Source organism: Geotrypetes seraphini, chromosome 15 (genome assembly GCF_902459505.1).
Source record: "Geotrypetes seraphini chromosome 15, aGeoSer1.1, whole genome shotgun sequence".
NCBI classification, from domain to species: Eukaryota; Metazoa; Chordata; class Amphibia; order Gymnophiona; family Dermophiidae; genus Geotrypetes; species Geotrypetes seraphini.
The window spans coordinates 29076475-29092255 of record NC_047098.1 but is presented as its reverse complement, the minus strand read 5'-3'; the positions used below and the strand labels follow the sequence as shown (position 1 = coordinate 29092255).

The 15781-nt window shown below is 42.0% G+C and overlaps 1 protein-coding gene across 1 annotated transcript in view; it reads left to right on the top strand.

The window, feature by feature from the left end:
• The window catches only part of SCARF1 (scavenger receptor class F member 1), a 42601-nt gene that overhangs the window by 10313 nt on the left and 16507 nt on the right, over positions 1-15781 (top strand). The window contains exons 3-7 of the mRNA XM_033922914.1: positions 569-670; positions 4969-5494; positions 7312-7530; positions 12937-13065; positions 13716-13819. Of these exons, the coding sequence (XP_033778805.1) occupies positions 569-670; positions 4969-5494; positions 7312-7530; positions 12937-13065; positions 13716-13819 (1080 nt within the window). The remainder of the gene's footprint in view (positions 1-568; positions 671-4968; positions 5495-7311; positions 7531-12936; positions 13066-13715; positions 13820-15781) is intronic.

Sequence of the window (15781 nt, the reverse complement as noted above, 5' to 3'; positions counted from 1 at the left end):
ATTGTTTTTGTAGGTCCACTGAAATTTCAGAGTTATGTAGAAATTTGTCCAGCTTTGTCTTAATATCACCTAAGATTCCTACAACAATAGGGATAAGTCAACATGGCTTATTCGAGTCTTGCCACTTCTATTGTCAGGTCTATTCTATATCTTGTCAATTTTTCCAGGGAAATGCTTTTAAAACCAATAGGAGGAAATATTTTTTCACTCAGAGAATAGTTAAGCTCTAGAACGCATTGCCAGAGGTTGTGATAAGAGCGGATAGCGTATCTGGTTTTAAGAAAGGTTTGGACAAGTTCCCGGAGGAAAAGTCCATAGTCTGTTATTGAGAAAGACATGGGGGAAGCCACTGCTTGCCCTGGATTGGTAGCATGGAATGTTGCTATTTCTTTGGGTTTTGGCCAGGTACTAGGGACCTGGATTGGCCACTGTGAGAATGGGCTACTGGACTTGATGGACCATTGGTCTGACCCAGTAAGGCTATTATTATGTTCTTATGTCTTTAATTCTTGCATCTCCTTCTGTTCTTGTTTTCTCCTGGAACTCTTCGCTTTGTCCACATCTTCAGCAATCTGTGATGGCCTGGATACCTGCAAGGAAGATGAGGTGTGTGTTAGACCTGCAATATGCCGATGTAAACCAGGGTTTTTTGGAGCTAACTGCAAGTCACGTAAGTATGAATATGGTCAACAAATCCAGTCATCAAACAGAAAATGAAACAGTAAGAAAGATCACTGTGACTTTAATTTATCCCTCATCTCTAAATGCTAGCTTCACATTTTCAGATAAAGTTTTACATATACACATTGGGGCAATGAGATATAAAAATTCACACATTATTTATTTCTATTCATTAGATACCTTCATTCCCCAAAGGTTTAAGTATCAGTCATTAGAAACATAAAATACAAAATCAGAAAAACATTAAAAATATCCACTACAAAAGCAACACTTCCAGCACACTACAAGACTAACGAACATAAAGTATCACATTTTAAAAAATCTGTAGCATATGATAAATCCAAAGCTAAAGCTCAGAAACTATTCTAAACTCGTTCTTTTTCTTGCTCTTTCAGAATTGGTCAAAGAAGCAATACTAATACTATAGTAGCTCTCTAGAAATTTTGATGTATGGGTCAGTGATTCCACAAAGCAGGACTTTTGGGTGCTGCCATTTGGGCACCACTGTTAGGGCACTGGACATTTGGCCACCCAGATGATAATATCTAATAATCCTCTCTCTATTCCCACCCACCCCCTGTACTGACCTCTAATACTCATCTTTGGAGGCTGACCACTATTGTGGCCAGGGGTCCTTGGAGCAGGAGGGAGATATGGGCTGCCCTAGGTAATGCCTATGAGGGAGGATAATTCTTCAGGAAGCCTGTTCTGTCCTTCACAGGCACCTGGGGCAGTACACATCTTCCTTCTGCTCCAAGGAACCCTGGCTAAAGCAGCGAGTAGCCATGGATCCTGTTCCCCACTGACTAGTATCAGTGAGGAGAAGTACAGAGAGGACTTTTAGACTAGAGGTCTGCATGGGAACGGGGATTGTGCGGGTCCCGCGGGAATCCCCCCTAATTCATGGGACTCCCACGGGGACCTCCCTCTGGCCCACGGGACTCCCACGGGGATGGAAGCAGGGTTCGTCCATATAATATAATGGACACGTCAGCCTTAGTAAAAGAGGGGGTTTATAAGTTAATTATCTGAATAGAAAACAAAAAAAGGATTCCACCAAAGAGATTCCACAAGGAAAACAGCAGCGCAAACACAAAAGAAACTGTGGAATTGATGATCCTGTCAGAAGTAATTGCTGCTTTTTTGGGGACGGTAATTCCTTGCGGGGACGGGTGGGGACGGAGAGGATCCTGGCGGGGATGGGTGGGGACGGAGATGATCCTGGCGGGGATGGAGGTAATTCCTTGCGGGGACGGGTGGGGATGGAGAGGATCCTGGTGGGGACGGTTGGGGACGAAGAGGATCCTGACGGGGACGGGTGGGGGCGGAGAAGATCCTGACGGGGACGGGTGGGGATGGAGAGGATCATGGTGGGGACGGGCGGGGATGGGTGGGATTTCTGTCCCCGTGCAACTCTCTATTTTAGACACCACCATTTGGGCACCAAAATTCACAGATGCCCAAATGGTTGTACTACAATGATGGCGAACAAAGCTTACATACCCAGTATAACTGTACTGCTATAATTTTAGTGACATAATGGCAGTTAGCACTGTTAGCATATGTAGCGGTCAGTAGTCACTAGTGGACAAGTGGTTTACAAAGGGGGTATGAGAGTTTCATTGATCAGTTAAAAGGGTGTGCGTAGGGTTACCAGATGTCTGGATTTACCTGGACATGTTCTCTTGTTAGAGGCTGGCTCAGGTATCCAGACTATTGATGTATGACCAAATGTTACCTTAGACAAGACAGCGTCCCGTTTTAAATAAATTTCTAAGGTGCTCTTCAAATGCCTTATTCCATCTTAATAAATGCTTTGAATGATGTTCTAGCCTTTTTGAGTAGACTTTTTAATAGACCTCAGAACCACCACTCCTCCGTCCCACATGAGTGTTATAACGGGGAGATGCCAGTAGTGAACTCCTCACCGGTCTATACAATTTACATAATGTGCAATTCTTATCGTTTTTTTAAACCTACGTTTTACTTATCTTAGTAATGGTGAACTTTCAGTTCTCATTGTACACTAGCAGTGAGACCCAACATGTTTCACGGAAGTTTCGTCAGAGGTCTAACCAACACATTGAATGATTAGAGGTGGATAGCGGCGGTGTTGGTTAGACCCCTGATGAAACTTCCGTGAAACATGTTGGGTTTCACCGCTAGTCTACAATGAGAACTGAAAGTTCACCATTACTAAGATAAGTAAAACGTAGGTTTAAAAAACGATAAGAATTGCACATTATGTAAATTGTATAGACCGGTGAGGAGTTCACCACGGTCAGGTGTCCAGACGGCTTTCTACAAACACTGTCCGGGGTATTCTCCCTTGTCCACCACTTATCTCCTCCGGCTCCACTGAAATTTAATCTTCAGGCCAGCCGACAGCAGCAGTGAGGTGAGCCTATACAAAAACCCATTGGATTATTTTGAAGACCTTAAAACTCAATGCTCCTCACGTCATGATATCAGCTCTCTAGACACTTATTTTTCACAGACTCAAGGTCTGTTCTTAGTTCCATTATGCTGGGCTAAAAGTAGCAAACTATGGCTGTGTGATTTACTGGTAGCACTCTATAACAGATACAACCCCTATATGCAACCCCTATATCATGTTTGGATCTTTGGAAACTTATGCAGTAATCTCTCATCTCTTTTTCATATAGAAAGACTGCTGCCGAATTGTCACAGATCCATTTTATTCACTTTCAGTGACTCTAATGAAAAGATAAGTACTTATGTTTAAACTACAAATAAAAATTATGAGTGAGATTTTGAGATAATTTATAAGTGGAAAGCATAATTAAATCCCCCCCAAACACCTTTTTTAACTAAACCGCGATAGCAGTTATTAGCGCAGGGAGCCATGCTGAATGCTCTGCACAGCTCCTGACACTCATAGAGTTCCTATGAGCATCGGAAGCAGCGCGGAACATTTAGCGCGGCTCCCTACGCTAATAACCGCTATTGCAGTTTAGTAAAAAGGGGGGGGGGGAGGGTTTTAATTATGCTTTCCACTTATAAATTATCTCAAAACTTCACTGTTAATTTTTATTTTTAGTTTAAGCATAAGTACTTATCTTTTCATTAGAGTTACTGTCGGCTGGGGACTCCTGCCTAAAAGTAGCAGCACACAAAAATCAGTATATGTCTGTGGAACTGATTGCCTTTGTCGCTGTGATTATTATTGCTGTTTGAGAGATGAGGAATAAAGTAAAAGCTTTTTTTTTTTGGTAGCAGACCTTTATTTGCTGCATTTTATTATGGCTCTCTCCAGATAATATGCATTCACTCTATTGTATGTGGTTTTATTAATATTGACCTATTGACAACAACCCCAGACTACAAGATGTTCAGAAAGGAAATAAAAACTATACTCTTCAAGAAATCCCTTAATAAAGCTTAATACCATGATAAAGCTTAACCCCCCCTCTTACCATCCCCTCCCTAACCCCAGATCCTACTTTTCCCTCTCTTGGAAACCTACTCTGATCTAACGTTGTAACCCTTCTTCCATAACTCTTTTTGTAATCCGCTTTGAACCGAAAGGTAATGGCGGAATAGAAATCTGTAATGTAATATATAGATAGATCTAGATCTAAAACATACTGTATATCAAGTTTCAAGTTTTATTAAACTTTGATATAATTGCCTATCAGAAATTTCTAGGCGAAATACAGAAATAAAAATTGTACAGTTTATAAAACTGTTTTTAAATTCCAATTTGAATTAACCAAACATACTGGAACATGGAGGGAAGATGGAGAGGAGCTACATTCATTATAGGATAGAGCAGTGGTCTCAAACCCGCGGCCCGGGGGCCACATGTGGCCCACCAGGTACTATTTTGAGGCCCTCAGTATGTTTATCATAATCAAAATGTAAAATAAAACAGTTTCTAGATCATATGTTTCTTTAGCTATAAATGACAATATTATTATTAAGACTTAGCCAAAAGGAAAGATTTATAAACTATAAAGAGTTTTACCTCATGCAAAATTGTCATTTCTTTAATAAGACATTAACTGTTTTTTTTCTGAGGCCCTCCAAGTACCTACAAATCCAAAATGTGGCCCTGCATAGGGTTTGAGTTTGAGACCACTGGGATAGAGAGACAGACAGGGTAAAAACATCTAGGTAAGGATAAGGAGTTATATATGTTTGTTGAAACTCGCCAAGGACTGTAGATCAGTCTGGAATAAATAATTATACATTTATAAATAACTAATGGCGCTGCACTTTGTCCTACCAGCTGCTACTGGCAAATGGTGTGCTGTTGTGTTGCAGGTTGTCCTGACCAGTACTGGGGTTCAGACTGCAAGGAGAGCTGCTTGTGTCATCCAAATGGCAGATGTGACCCTTTGACTGGAGAATGCCAGTGCCATAGCAAGCACTGGGGACCTCTCTGCAAGTTTCAGTGCTCATGTGGGTCACACGGGCACTGCAACCCCCTGACAGGATCCTGTCAGTGTGAGCCCGGCTGGTGGTCAGCCAACTGTAAGAAGCAGTGTCAGTGCAACCCATCCAGCTCTCGCTGTGACCCTGCCACAGGGCTCTGCATCTGCAAGCAGGGTTGGTGGGGTCACCGATGTAGTGTCAAATGCAACTGCAATAACTCATCTTGTGCCCAGTACTCAGGGCGATGCGAGTGCCAAGATGGCTGGTGGGGGCCAAAGTGTGAGCACTCGTGTGACTGCCTGCACGGGAAGTGCAACCCTGTGAGTGGACACTGCGACTGTGACCCAGGGTATGAGGGGCAGAACTGCCGAGAGCTGTGTGCTGCTGGTTTCTATGGACCAAAGTGCAAATTCAAGTAAGTTGAAAATATTACTCTCTAATCTAGTCTAATTCATAGTCTTATATACTGAATCATCTCCTAAAAATAGGAGCTCTATTCGGTTTACATAATTAGATCACAAAGAAAGATCCATTAACATTCATTGGAGCTAGAGCCTAAAAAGCGATGAAGCACAGTGGTTTTTAAGGTTTTGCGAAAGATCTGAAGAGATAAACACGATCCAATTTGAGGAGGTAGTCCATTCCATATTGCAGTCAGTAAGGATGGAAAGGAGTGTGAAATTTGACTAATGGACTTGATTCCTCTCAATGATGGAAAAGAGAGCTTATATATGAGTTGTTCTCGTGCCTGAAGATCTCATGATATTTAGAGCTAAAGACATCAAAGCAACAAATAGTCCATGTACAATTTTAAAGACTATACAGGCACATTTAAATGGAACTCTCAATTGAAATGAAAGCCAATGTAATTTCCTCAACAGAGGTGACAATTTTTTCTTTCCAAAAATCAGTCTGGCTGCAGCATTTCGAATCAATTGCAGCCGTTTCTCATTTCCTTTGCTTAATCCCACATACGTTAAAAGGGAAAATTCTAAATGTTAATGATTCTACCTGCCACAGAAGGACTTTTCCTCTGTGGACCTCCGTGGAGCTCATTTGCATGCAAAGTCTTTGCAGCATCACTCATCTTTTTGAAATCGGAAAATATACCAGCAATACGGGATTTTAATAGTTAGTTTAGAACATCGGGGCCTGACCCAGAGGGTGGTGGAAAACTGAAATGCACTTCCGGAGGCTGTTATAGGGGGAAACACCCTCCAGGGAGTCTAGACAAATTCCTGCTGAACCAGAACGTATGCAGATAGGGCTGGTCTCAGATAGGGCGCTGGTCTTTGACCTAGGGGCCGCGGCGGGAGCGTACTGCTGGGTGTGATGGACCACTGGTCTGATCCAGCAGCGGCAATTCTTATATTCTTAATGTGGGAATATTTAGCACGTCCTTAATAGGCAATGGTTAAGTATTCCCACATTAACTCTAGGCAAGTTCTGCATGTGAATGACAAATTCAGTGCGTGGCCTGCAAAATAAAAATGAAATAAAAATGTTAAAAAGTACTGGAAAAACATATATATATATATATATATATATATATATATATATATATATATATATATATATATATATATTTTTTTTTTGCAATTGAATTTACTTCTGTTTATTTGTAATAATGATTATGATCAAAATTATGTAAAATGGAAATGCTAATAAATAATTATAATATTAAATACTTCTTACATAGATACAATTAGATTGTGAGCCCACTGAAACAGAGGGAAAAATATAACCCTCATTTCTAATGTACAGTGGTACCTCGGAATCCGAACGCCCCAGAACTTGAACGACCTGGAATCCGAACTTTTTTTTTAGTAAATTTTGTCTTGGAATCTGAACTCTGCTTTAGAATCTGAACATCCTGCACATTGTATGTGTGTTTTTCTACCCCAGAATCCGAATGCTGATTTGGAATATTTGTTAATATTTTACCTTAAAATTCAGTGTATTTACTGTTAAAATTTGGGTTTGTGGGACCCAGGAACGGATTAATCCAGTTTCTATTATTTTCAATAGGAAACACATATTAACATCCCCCCCTTTTACAAAACCGTGCAAGCGGTTTTTAGCACAGGCTGGTGCTAAACACTGGGGTTTTTTTTGAGGGGGTATGCTCTTTGTTACATTTGCATTTATCATGGGCATAGTAATCTTTGGGGGGGGGACAAATTATGACATATGATCCAATCTTCTTGTTGCTCTTTGTTTCTGACTATACAGCTGTGGACACTGCCAGGGAGGGCAGCCTTGCTCGCCAGTGGATGGTTCCTGTATGAGATGTGCCCTGGGCTGGAATGGCACACGCTGTGATCAGCACTGCTTACCTGGGTTCTATGGGAAAGATTGTCAAGAGCCTTGCCCACGCTGCCGCCATGGGGAGACATGCCTTCCAGAGAGTGGGCACTGTTTATCCTGTGATCCTGGAAGGCTAGGACCCAGGTTGGACATTTTTCTTCTAGGGAGATAAGAGAATATGGCATAGATTCTTGTCATAGATTGATTGCTACACATTAAAACTTTAAATCAGGTTATTTCTACTCTTAACCCCTAAATAGGCCACCTGGATGAGCAGTATAAACCAGAAAATGACATGGGGACAAATTTTCCCCCATTCCTGAGGGAACTCGTTTTCCCGTCCCGTCAAGTCCTGTCCCTGCCCTATTCCTGCAAGCTCCGTCCTTATTTGCACAAGCCTCAAAAACTTTAAAATCATAAGTGTTGTGTGGTTAAGGCAGAGCTTACAGGAATGGGACAGGGACAGTGACAAAACTCACAGGGACGGGACAGGAAAATTGAGTTCCTGCAGGGTGGGGAAAAATTTGCCCCTGTGTCATTCTCTAGTATAAACTGCCCCCATCTATTAGCCACAAATTTTCTTAATGCCAAATTTAAGCTTTAAATGCGGGTATCCTCGATGCTGTCATAAGGAGACTATTGGATGCTTTTTATAGCTGCACCGTATACATTCACCTTTGACCCCCTGAAGCAGGCAGTTTTTCTGGTGTAAAGTTAATTTAAAAAAAAAAAGTTGGTGCTTGATTATCATTGTAAAGAGAAGGGTTGTTTTTTTTCATCTTTGCATCCCTACTGTCCTTTTTTTTTTTTCCAATATCAGAAAGCACAAAACACCTTAGATGTCTCCAGTTCTATCCCACTTGAAGACCTCAGCGGTGCAACCTGCGTGTTGATTTCATTCACAGTTTCGTTAGCGCCAGAGTCTTCATCGGTCTATTTTTTATATATAGTTTTGATTAAGAATGAAGAACCCCTGCTAAGCTTAATGAAAGAGATGAGTATTAGATACAAACAAATATAGAGTTATAGATGAAATAATATATATAGTTTTGATTTTAATATAAATACTTTATTATTTCATCTATAACTCTATATTTGTTTGTATCTAATACTCATCTCTTTCATGAAGCTTAGCAGGGGTTCTTCATTCTTAATCAAAACTATATATAAAAAATAGACCGATGAAGACTCTGGTGCTAACGAAACTGTGAATGAAATCTACATGCAGGTTGCACCGCTGAGGGACGGATTCCTGAGGGATAAAGGGATCGTGGGATACTGAGAGAGGTGCTGGGATGTAACACAGGTATAGAAAGCTAACCAGGAAATAAGTATAGAAACCCAACCAGGTCGTGCATGTGCAAGACCGGAGGGTTAGGACTTCGATGGGAAGATAGGACTCAATGGGAAACCAAGGTGACAAGGGGGCCCCTTCTAGTGATTCAGACAGGTCGTGACCTGTTTGGGCCGCCGCGGGAGCGGACTGCTGGGCAGGATGGACCTATGGTCTGACCCGGCGGAGGCACTGCTTATGTTCTTATGTTCTTATGGTGCTAACGAAACTGTGAATGAAATCAACACGCAGGTTGCACCGCTGAGGTCTTCAAGTGGGATAGAACTGGAGACATCTAAGGTGTTTTGTGCTTTCTGATATTGCATAATAACCTTAGAAAAGTACAGCATTACTGCCTAATATATTTGTGCTTTTTTTTTTCCAACATAGGACTCATCTTTCCTCTTTTTGGCTTCATTCTATATACGGAGCCCAGATTTGCGCACCCAAATTTATGCATGCGCCCAAGATGCACGTGCAAATTCATGGCTTAACAAGCTCAATGACATCAGTAATTGGGCGCTAACAACCAATTACTGATGCTATTTGGCACTCAAGGGCAAATTCTATAAGAAGCGCCCAAACGTTAGGCGCCGAATTAGACACTGTTCAGCGCGATTCAAGTAAAACTGGGTGCTGTTTCATGAGTCACGCTGAGCGGCGCCTATTTTGGAGGCGCCCAATTAATAGGCCAGCTCTAGGCACAACTAAAAAGTTAGGCGCCTAGCTGAGCGCTCAAGAGCAGCGATTCTGCAACAAGGCGCCCAACAGGTGGCCACGCCCACGCCTAACGTGCATAGCGCTTATTTTTTTGAAGGCCGCCTAAATTTTTAAAGGCGCCTTATTGCAGCATCGCTCTTTCTTGATAGGCGCCTATGTTTCAATTATTGCTGATTTTAAAAAGCTTAATTGATCTTGTTAATCGATTTCGATAGGTGCCTATCTAGTTGGGCGGCTCCGAAACAGGTGCTTAACATTAGGCGCCGGTTACAGAATTTGGCCCTCAATAATATTTGTCCGTGCACTTTCTATAAGGCACCTAACTCCCATAGCGTGTATCTCAAAAGTTTGCACACGTAGTAATAGGGTCAGTGTGCCTAAGTTTTAAAATCTTACACATCAACTTTGAGTGAAATAAGATTAAATATATGCAGCACCGAGAAAGTTTTGTCACAATACTGATGGATCAATGAAGAATATACTAACAACTACACAATAAGAACATAAGAACATAAGAAGTTGCCTCCGCTGAGGCAGACCAGAGGTCCATCTCGCCCAGCGGTCCGCTCCCGCGGTGGCCCATCAGGCCCATTGCCTGAGCAGTGGTCCCAGACTATCCCTATAACCTTCCTCTACTCCTATCTGTACCCCTCAATTCCTTTATCCTCTAGGAACCTATCCAAACCTTCTTTGAAGCCTTGTAATGTGCTCCGGCCTATCACAGCCTCCGGAAGCGCGTTCCATAACCTCAAGTTATTTACATTGATGATTGAAATTATGCCATGTTATCACCAATAATCACATTAAGGAGGAAAAAAAAGGCCTCAGAAGCTGCGGGGAAGCCTCGCCATGGCTATGCAGGGAAGAGCTGTCAATGGACGAGCTCTCTTGCAAACTTCTATCATAGGCCAAAAAAAATCCTACTTTTTATCTTTAACTGCATACGTGCTATTAAACAGGTAAATTAACAAATAAATGCTTATCTGGATTGAAGTTCTTGTTTCTTATACACATCAGAGCAAAGGTGATTTCATAGTAACATAGTAACATATAACATACATAGTAACATAGTAGATGACGGCAGATAAAGACCCGAATGGTCCATCCAGTCTGCCCAACCTGATTCAATTAAAAAATTTTTTTATTTTTTTTCTTCTTAGCTATTTCTGGGCGAGAATCCAAAGCTTTACCCGGTACTGTGCTTGGGTTCCAACTGCCGAAATCTCTGTTAAGACTTACTCCAGCCCATCTACACCCTCCCAGCCATTGAAGCCCTCCCCTGCCCATCCTCCTCCAAACGGCCATGCACAGACACAGACCGTACAAGTCTGCCCAGTAACTGGCCTAGTTCAATCTTTAATATTATTTTCTGATTCTAAATCTTCTGTGTTCATCCCACGCTTCTTTGAACTCAGTCACAGTTTTACTCTCCACCACCTCTCTCGGGAGCGCATTCCAGGCATCCACCACCCTCTCCGTAAAGTAGAATTTCCTAACATTGCCCCTGAATCTACCACCCCTCAACCTCAAATTATGTCCTCTGGTTTTACCATTTTCCTTTCTCTGGAAAAGATTTTGTTCTACGTTAATACCCTTTAAGTATTTGAACGTCTGAATCATATCTCCCCTGTCTCTCCTTTCCTCTAGGGTATACATATTCAGGGCTTCCAGTCTCTCCTCATACGTCTTCTGGCGCAAGCCTCCTATCATTTTCGTCGCCCTCCTCTGGACCTCCTCAGATCCAAAAGCCTATTGCATATAGTTTGCCGTCTTCAGAGTCACAATGCTTGTAATCATTAGCATTGCTGACAGGCTAAATGATTGTCTGATGTGTTTAAGAAACAAGAACTACAATCCAGATAATCATTTCTTTGTTAATTTATCTGTTTAATAGCACATGTGCAGATAAAGATAAAAAGTAGGAGGTTTTTCTGGCCTATGATAGAAGTGTGCAGGAGAGCTAGTAAATTGACAGCTGTTCACTGCATAGCCGCAGCAAGGTTTCCCCGCAACTTCTGAGGCCTTTTTTCCTCCTTAATGTGGTTATTGGGGGTAACATGGCACAATTTCAATCTTCAATGTAAATATCTAGAGGTTATTGTGTAGTTTATAGTGTATTTATTGCTTCAGTTCTGCCATTGTTTGTGAGTTGTGAGTCAATGAAGAATATAGCCATTTTGAGTTATATACGCTAAAGGTCATTTGAAGATCCCTATTATAGTGTATTTGTAACAGCAGATATATGTACAGATCAAAATTTGAATAATTCTTCAGAGCCTCACTGACGGATTGTTAATTTTATTAACCTGAGTGCCAGCATTTACATCAGGTTTCAGCAGGCAAAAGTCTGGTGCCCAAAAGTAGGCCTTTTTTTTTTTTTTTTTTACAAGTGTCTGTTGATGTTTGATGATACATTTCATTACAGGCCCCTTTTACAAAGCCGCAGTAGCAATTCTACCATGGTAAATGTACCAAAGTCCAAGCCCAGTGCATTTACCAGCCCTTTGGCTAAGATCAAGTGGAGCATATCTCTATATATTAGGGATTCGATTCAGTCCCAAAGACATCATTTGTATTCGGCCTAATAGTTAATTTAAATTTGAATATGAATAATCCTGGGCTCTGCTTTCAAGTTTCAAGTTTATTATTTCTCTTGATTAATCGCTTAATCAAAATTCTAAGCGATGAACATTTTAAAATACGTTCAAAGAGAGACAAACAATACAAACTTAAATAATAACATCGGGTAATTAATTAATACATGTTCTTATTACATAAGGTAAGATAGGGTTTTGAAATACAATTGATTAAAGAAAAGCAAAACAAAGGAAAAACACAATAGGGAAATAAAATAATAATAAAATAGAATAATAAAATCACATAGAATAATAAAATCACTGGCCTTAAAATTATTGAATTAAATATTAAAAGCATCGTTAAAAAGAAATGTTTTTAGATTACTTTTAAATTTTCCTAAATCCTGCTCCATTCTTAAATAAATTGGAAGAGCGTTCCAAGTCTGTGGAGTGATTACCGAAAAGATAAACTGCCGTCTGGTATTAATAATCTTCAAGGAAGGAATGGTCAATAAATTTTGCTCAATAGATCTTAAGGTTCTGCTTGGATGATATGGTATTAATAGCTACTGAAATAAACACCTGATCTCCGATTTCACGTTGCTACTTTTATTGTTAAGTTAAAGTTCAAAGCCCATTATTTGTATTCAACCAAATAATATTTTTCATTATTCATATTTGGAGGAATAGTAAAAGGTGCTATTCGGTACAGCTGCACACTAGAAATGTATAAATCAGGTGGGTTCTTCTGCATTGTCCAATAGCATCAACCAGATCCCACTGAACTTGAAACTCAAGGCAGGAGGAAACATCTGGACTAGCCCCTTCATATGTCAAAATAACAGCAATGATAATGGCTGTCAGACAGAGGCTCCTGTGGCTCCTCGCACTGCTTAGCTGCCCCTTTTCCCTCCTCTGCAGATGTGATTCTCCCTGTCCCCCTGGAAAGTTTGGAGATTGGTGCCTGTCCCCTTGCCCAGATTGTGTGCATGGCAGCTGTGATCAAGTGACTGGAGCATGTGTGTGTGAGCCAGGCTACTGGAGAGCCAGGTAAGATCATTCTGGTAGTTGCAAATATGAAACCTTCTTGTCCTAAAAGGAAAAAAAAATACTCCTACCGGTACCTATATTTCATTTCTGTGCTAACTTTTAAAGTCAGAAAAATGTTTACTGTAGGTGCAACCTGCTTGTATTATCAATGTCTTCTGTTTGTATGAAAAAAACAGTTTTAAAAAAAGTTTACTCTTTGGGCACGCGTAAGTGCCAATAATCGTTTATTTGAGCGAGTGTCTCTTTTGGTACGCAAATGTATTTTAAGAAACTGGAGGCTGCCTGAGGCCCCCTCGGTGACGGAGTGGATAAATGCAGTGTATGCTTTGCTCCACATGGAGCGGCTAGATGTTAAGAGAGCATGGCGGCGATTTATTCAAACCTGGTCTCCTGTATGGGATAATTTGCCTCATAGAGACCGTGGTTATTTGTTGAGTATGTAGACCTTGTGTGGGGGTGGATGGGTTGGGAGGGGTTGGGGGGGAACTGTGTGCCTATACTGTGTACCTATACTGTGAAGGACAAACATGGGTGGCTCACTTTACATTGTACTGTTTTGTTAATTCAATAAAGAAATTTAAATACAAAAAAAAAAAAGTCTAATGATCTTTGGTGGATTTAAATGCCAGGATCCTTTGTTATTCCCTCAGCTGTAATGACACCTGCCCAGAGGGAGTCTTTGGGCTGAACTGCACTTCTCCCTGTGCTTGTCCAGAGGGCTCGTGCCACCCTGTCTCTGGAGCCTGTAAAGGGGGTAAGGAATGAAATATATTTAAATAACCCACTCGTAGGGGGCTGTTTTCTTTACTTAGTGTGCTGTTATTGGTTTGTTTTTTTGCTTAGTGTGTTTTCTTGATTTAAACATGGAATGCAATACTGCAATTAGTGGGGCTGTATAAGCGTGCTCCCCCCCCCCTGGATCCAGAACTCCCCACACTTACCTACCCACAGGATCCTCCACTTTTATAATGCTAAAGGCTACCTCTCTGGCTGGTAGGACCTGTCCTCTGCCACACAGGAAGTTGCATCCGTGCGGTGGGATGCAGCAGAGGAAAAGTCCGGCCAGTCAGAGAGGGAGCCTTTAGCACTGTTTCTGATGCTCTGATGCTGTAGCTGTGAAGGACCTGGTGGGTAGATAAGTGGGCGGAGGTGCTAGATCTCGATGCACAGAAGGTGGGGGTCAGCTTCATGCAGCCCTGGATATTTGACTGGGTTCACTCAATGGTAGCTAAGCCCCTGAGCGAGATGCTGTTTTCTAAAATTATGCTCCACAAGTACACTTTCCAAAATTACCTATGATTGAAGTCTACAAAATCCTGAGTGGAGTAGAATGGGTACAAGCGGATCGATTTTTCACTCCGTCAAAAATTACAAAGACTAGGGGACACTTAATGAAGTTACAAGGAAATACTTTTAAAACCAATAAGAGGAAATTTTTTTTCACTCAGAGAAGAGTTAAGTTCTGGAATGCATTGCCAGAGGTTGCGGTAAGAGCGGATAGCGTAGCTGATTTTAAGAAAGGTTTGGACAAGTTCCTGGAGGAAAAGTCTATAGCCACTGCTTGCCCTGGATCAGTAGCATGGAATAGTGCTACTCCTTGTGTTTTGGCCAGGTACTAGGGACCTGGATTGGCCACCGTGAGAATGGGTTACTGGGCTTGATGGACCATTGGTCTGACCCAGTAAGGCTATTCATAGTTCTTATGTACCTTAACTGGTGGGGAACCCCAAGCTCCACCAGCTGTAGAAAGACAGAGGCAGCCCCAATTCCCTTAACTATGGCTGACTGCAGTTCAAACTGCTAATGCTGGCACTACACGCATGTTATGTTCTGCACATGAACTGAGCATGTGCGGGACAGAGCATGGGAGTGGCACCAGCATCAGTGGCAGCCCTTTGTGCTGCTGACAGTTGCAGTTTAGAGCAATGGTTCCCAACCCTGTCCTGGAGGACCACCAGGCCAATCGGGTTTTCAGGCTAGCCCTAATGAATATGCATGAAAGAGATTTGCATATAATGGAAGTGAGAGGCATGCAAATCTGCTCCATGCATATTCATTAGGGCTAGCCTGAAAACCCGATTGGCCTGGTGGTCCTCCAGGACAGGGTTGAGAACCACTGGTTTAGAGGATCAGAGCTGGCTCCAGAATTCTACAGCTGGTGAGGCTCTGGGAACCCCACCAGCTACAAAAAGGTATGTCCAGTTGCTGGGTGGGCCTGAGGCAAGTGGATGGGTCCAGGCCAGCTCAGACCCATCCATGACTACCGCCCTGAAATTGCCCACCCTCCCTGATTGAAAACGTATGGGCTGATGGGTATAGATAGAGATCATTATACAGGTCCTGGACCTGATGGGCCGCCGCATGAGCGGACTGCTGGGCAGGATGAACCCCTGGTCTGACCCAGCAGAGGCACTGCTTATGTTCTTATGATGATTCTCAACTTGGTGTTGTTGCTACCTATTGTTTTGCTTTGCTGTTTCCCCCTACACCAGGGGTGTCAAAGTCCCTCCTCGAGGGCCGCAATCCGGTCGGGTTTTCAGGATTTCCCCCATGAATATGCATGAGATCTATTAACATAAAATGAAAGCAGTGCTTGCAAATAGAACTCTTGCATATTCATTGGGGAAATCCTGAAAACCTGACTGGATTGCGGCCCTCGAGGAGGGACTTTGACACCCCACACTCTCATCAAGAATCTTCTGCCCAGTGTGACTGC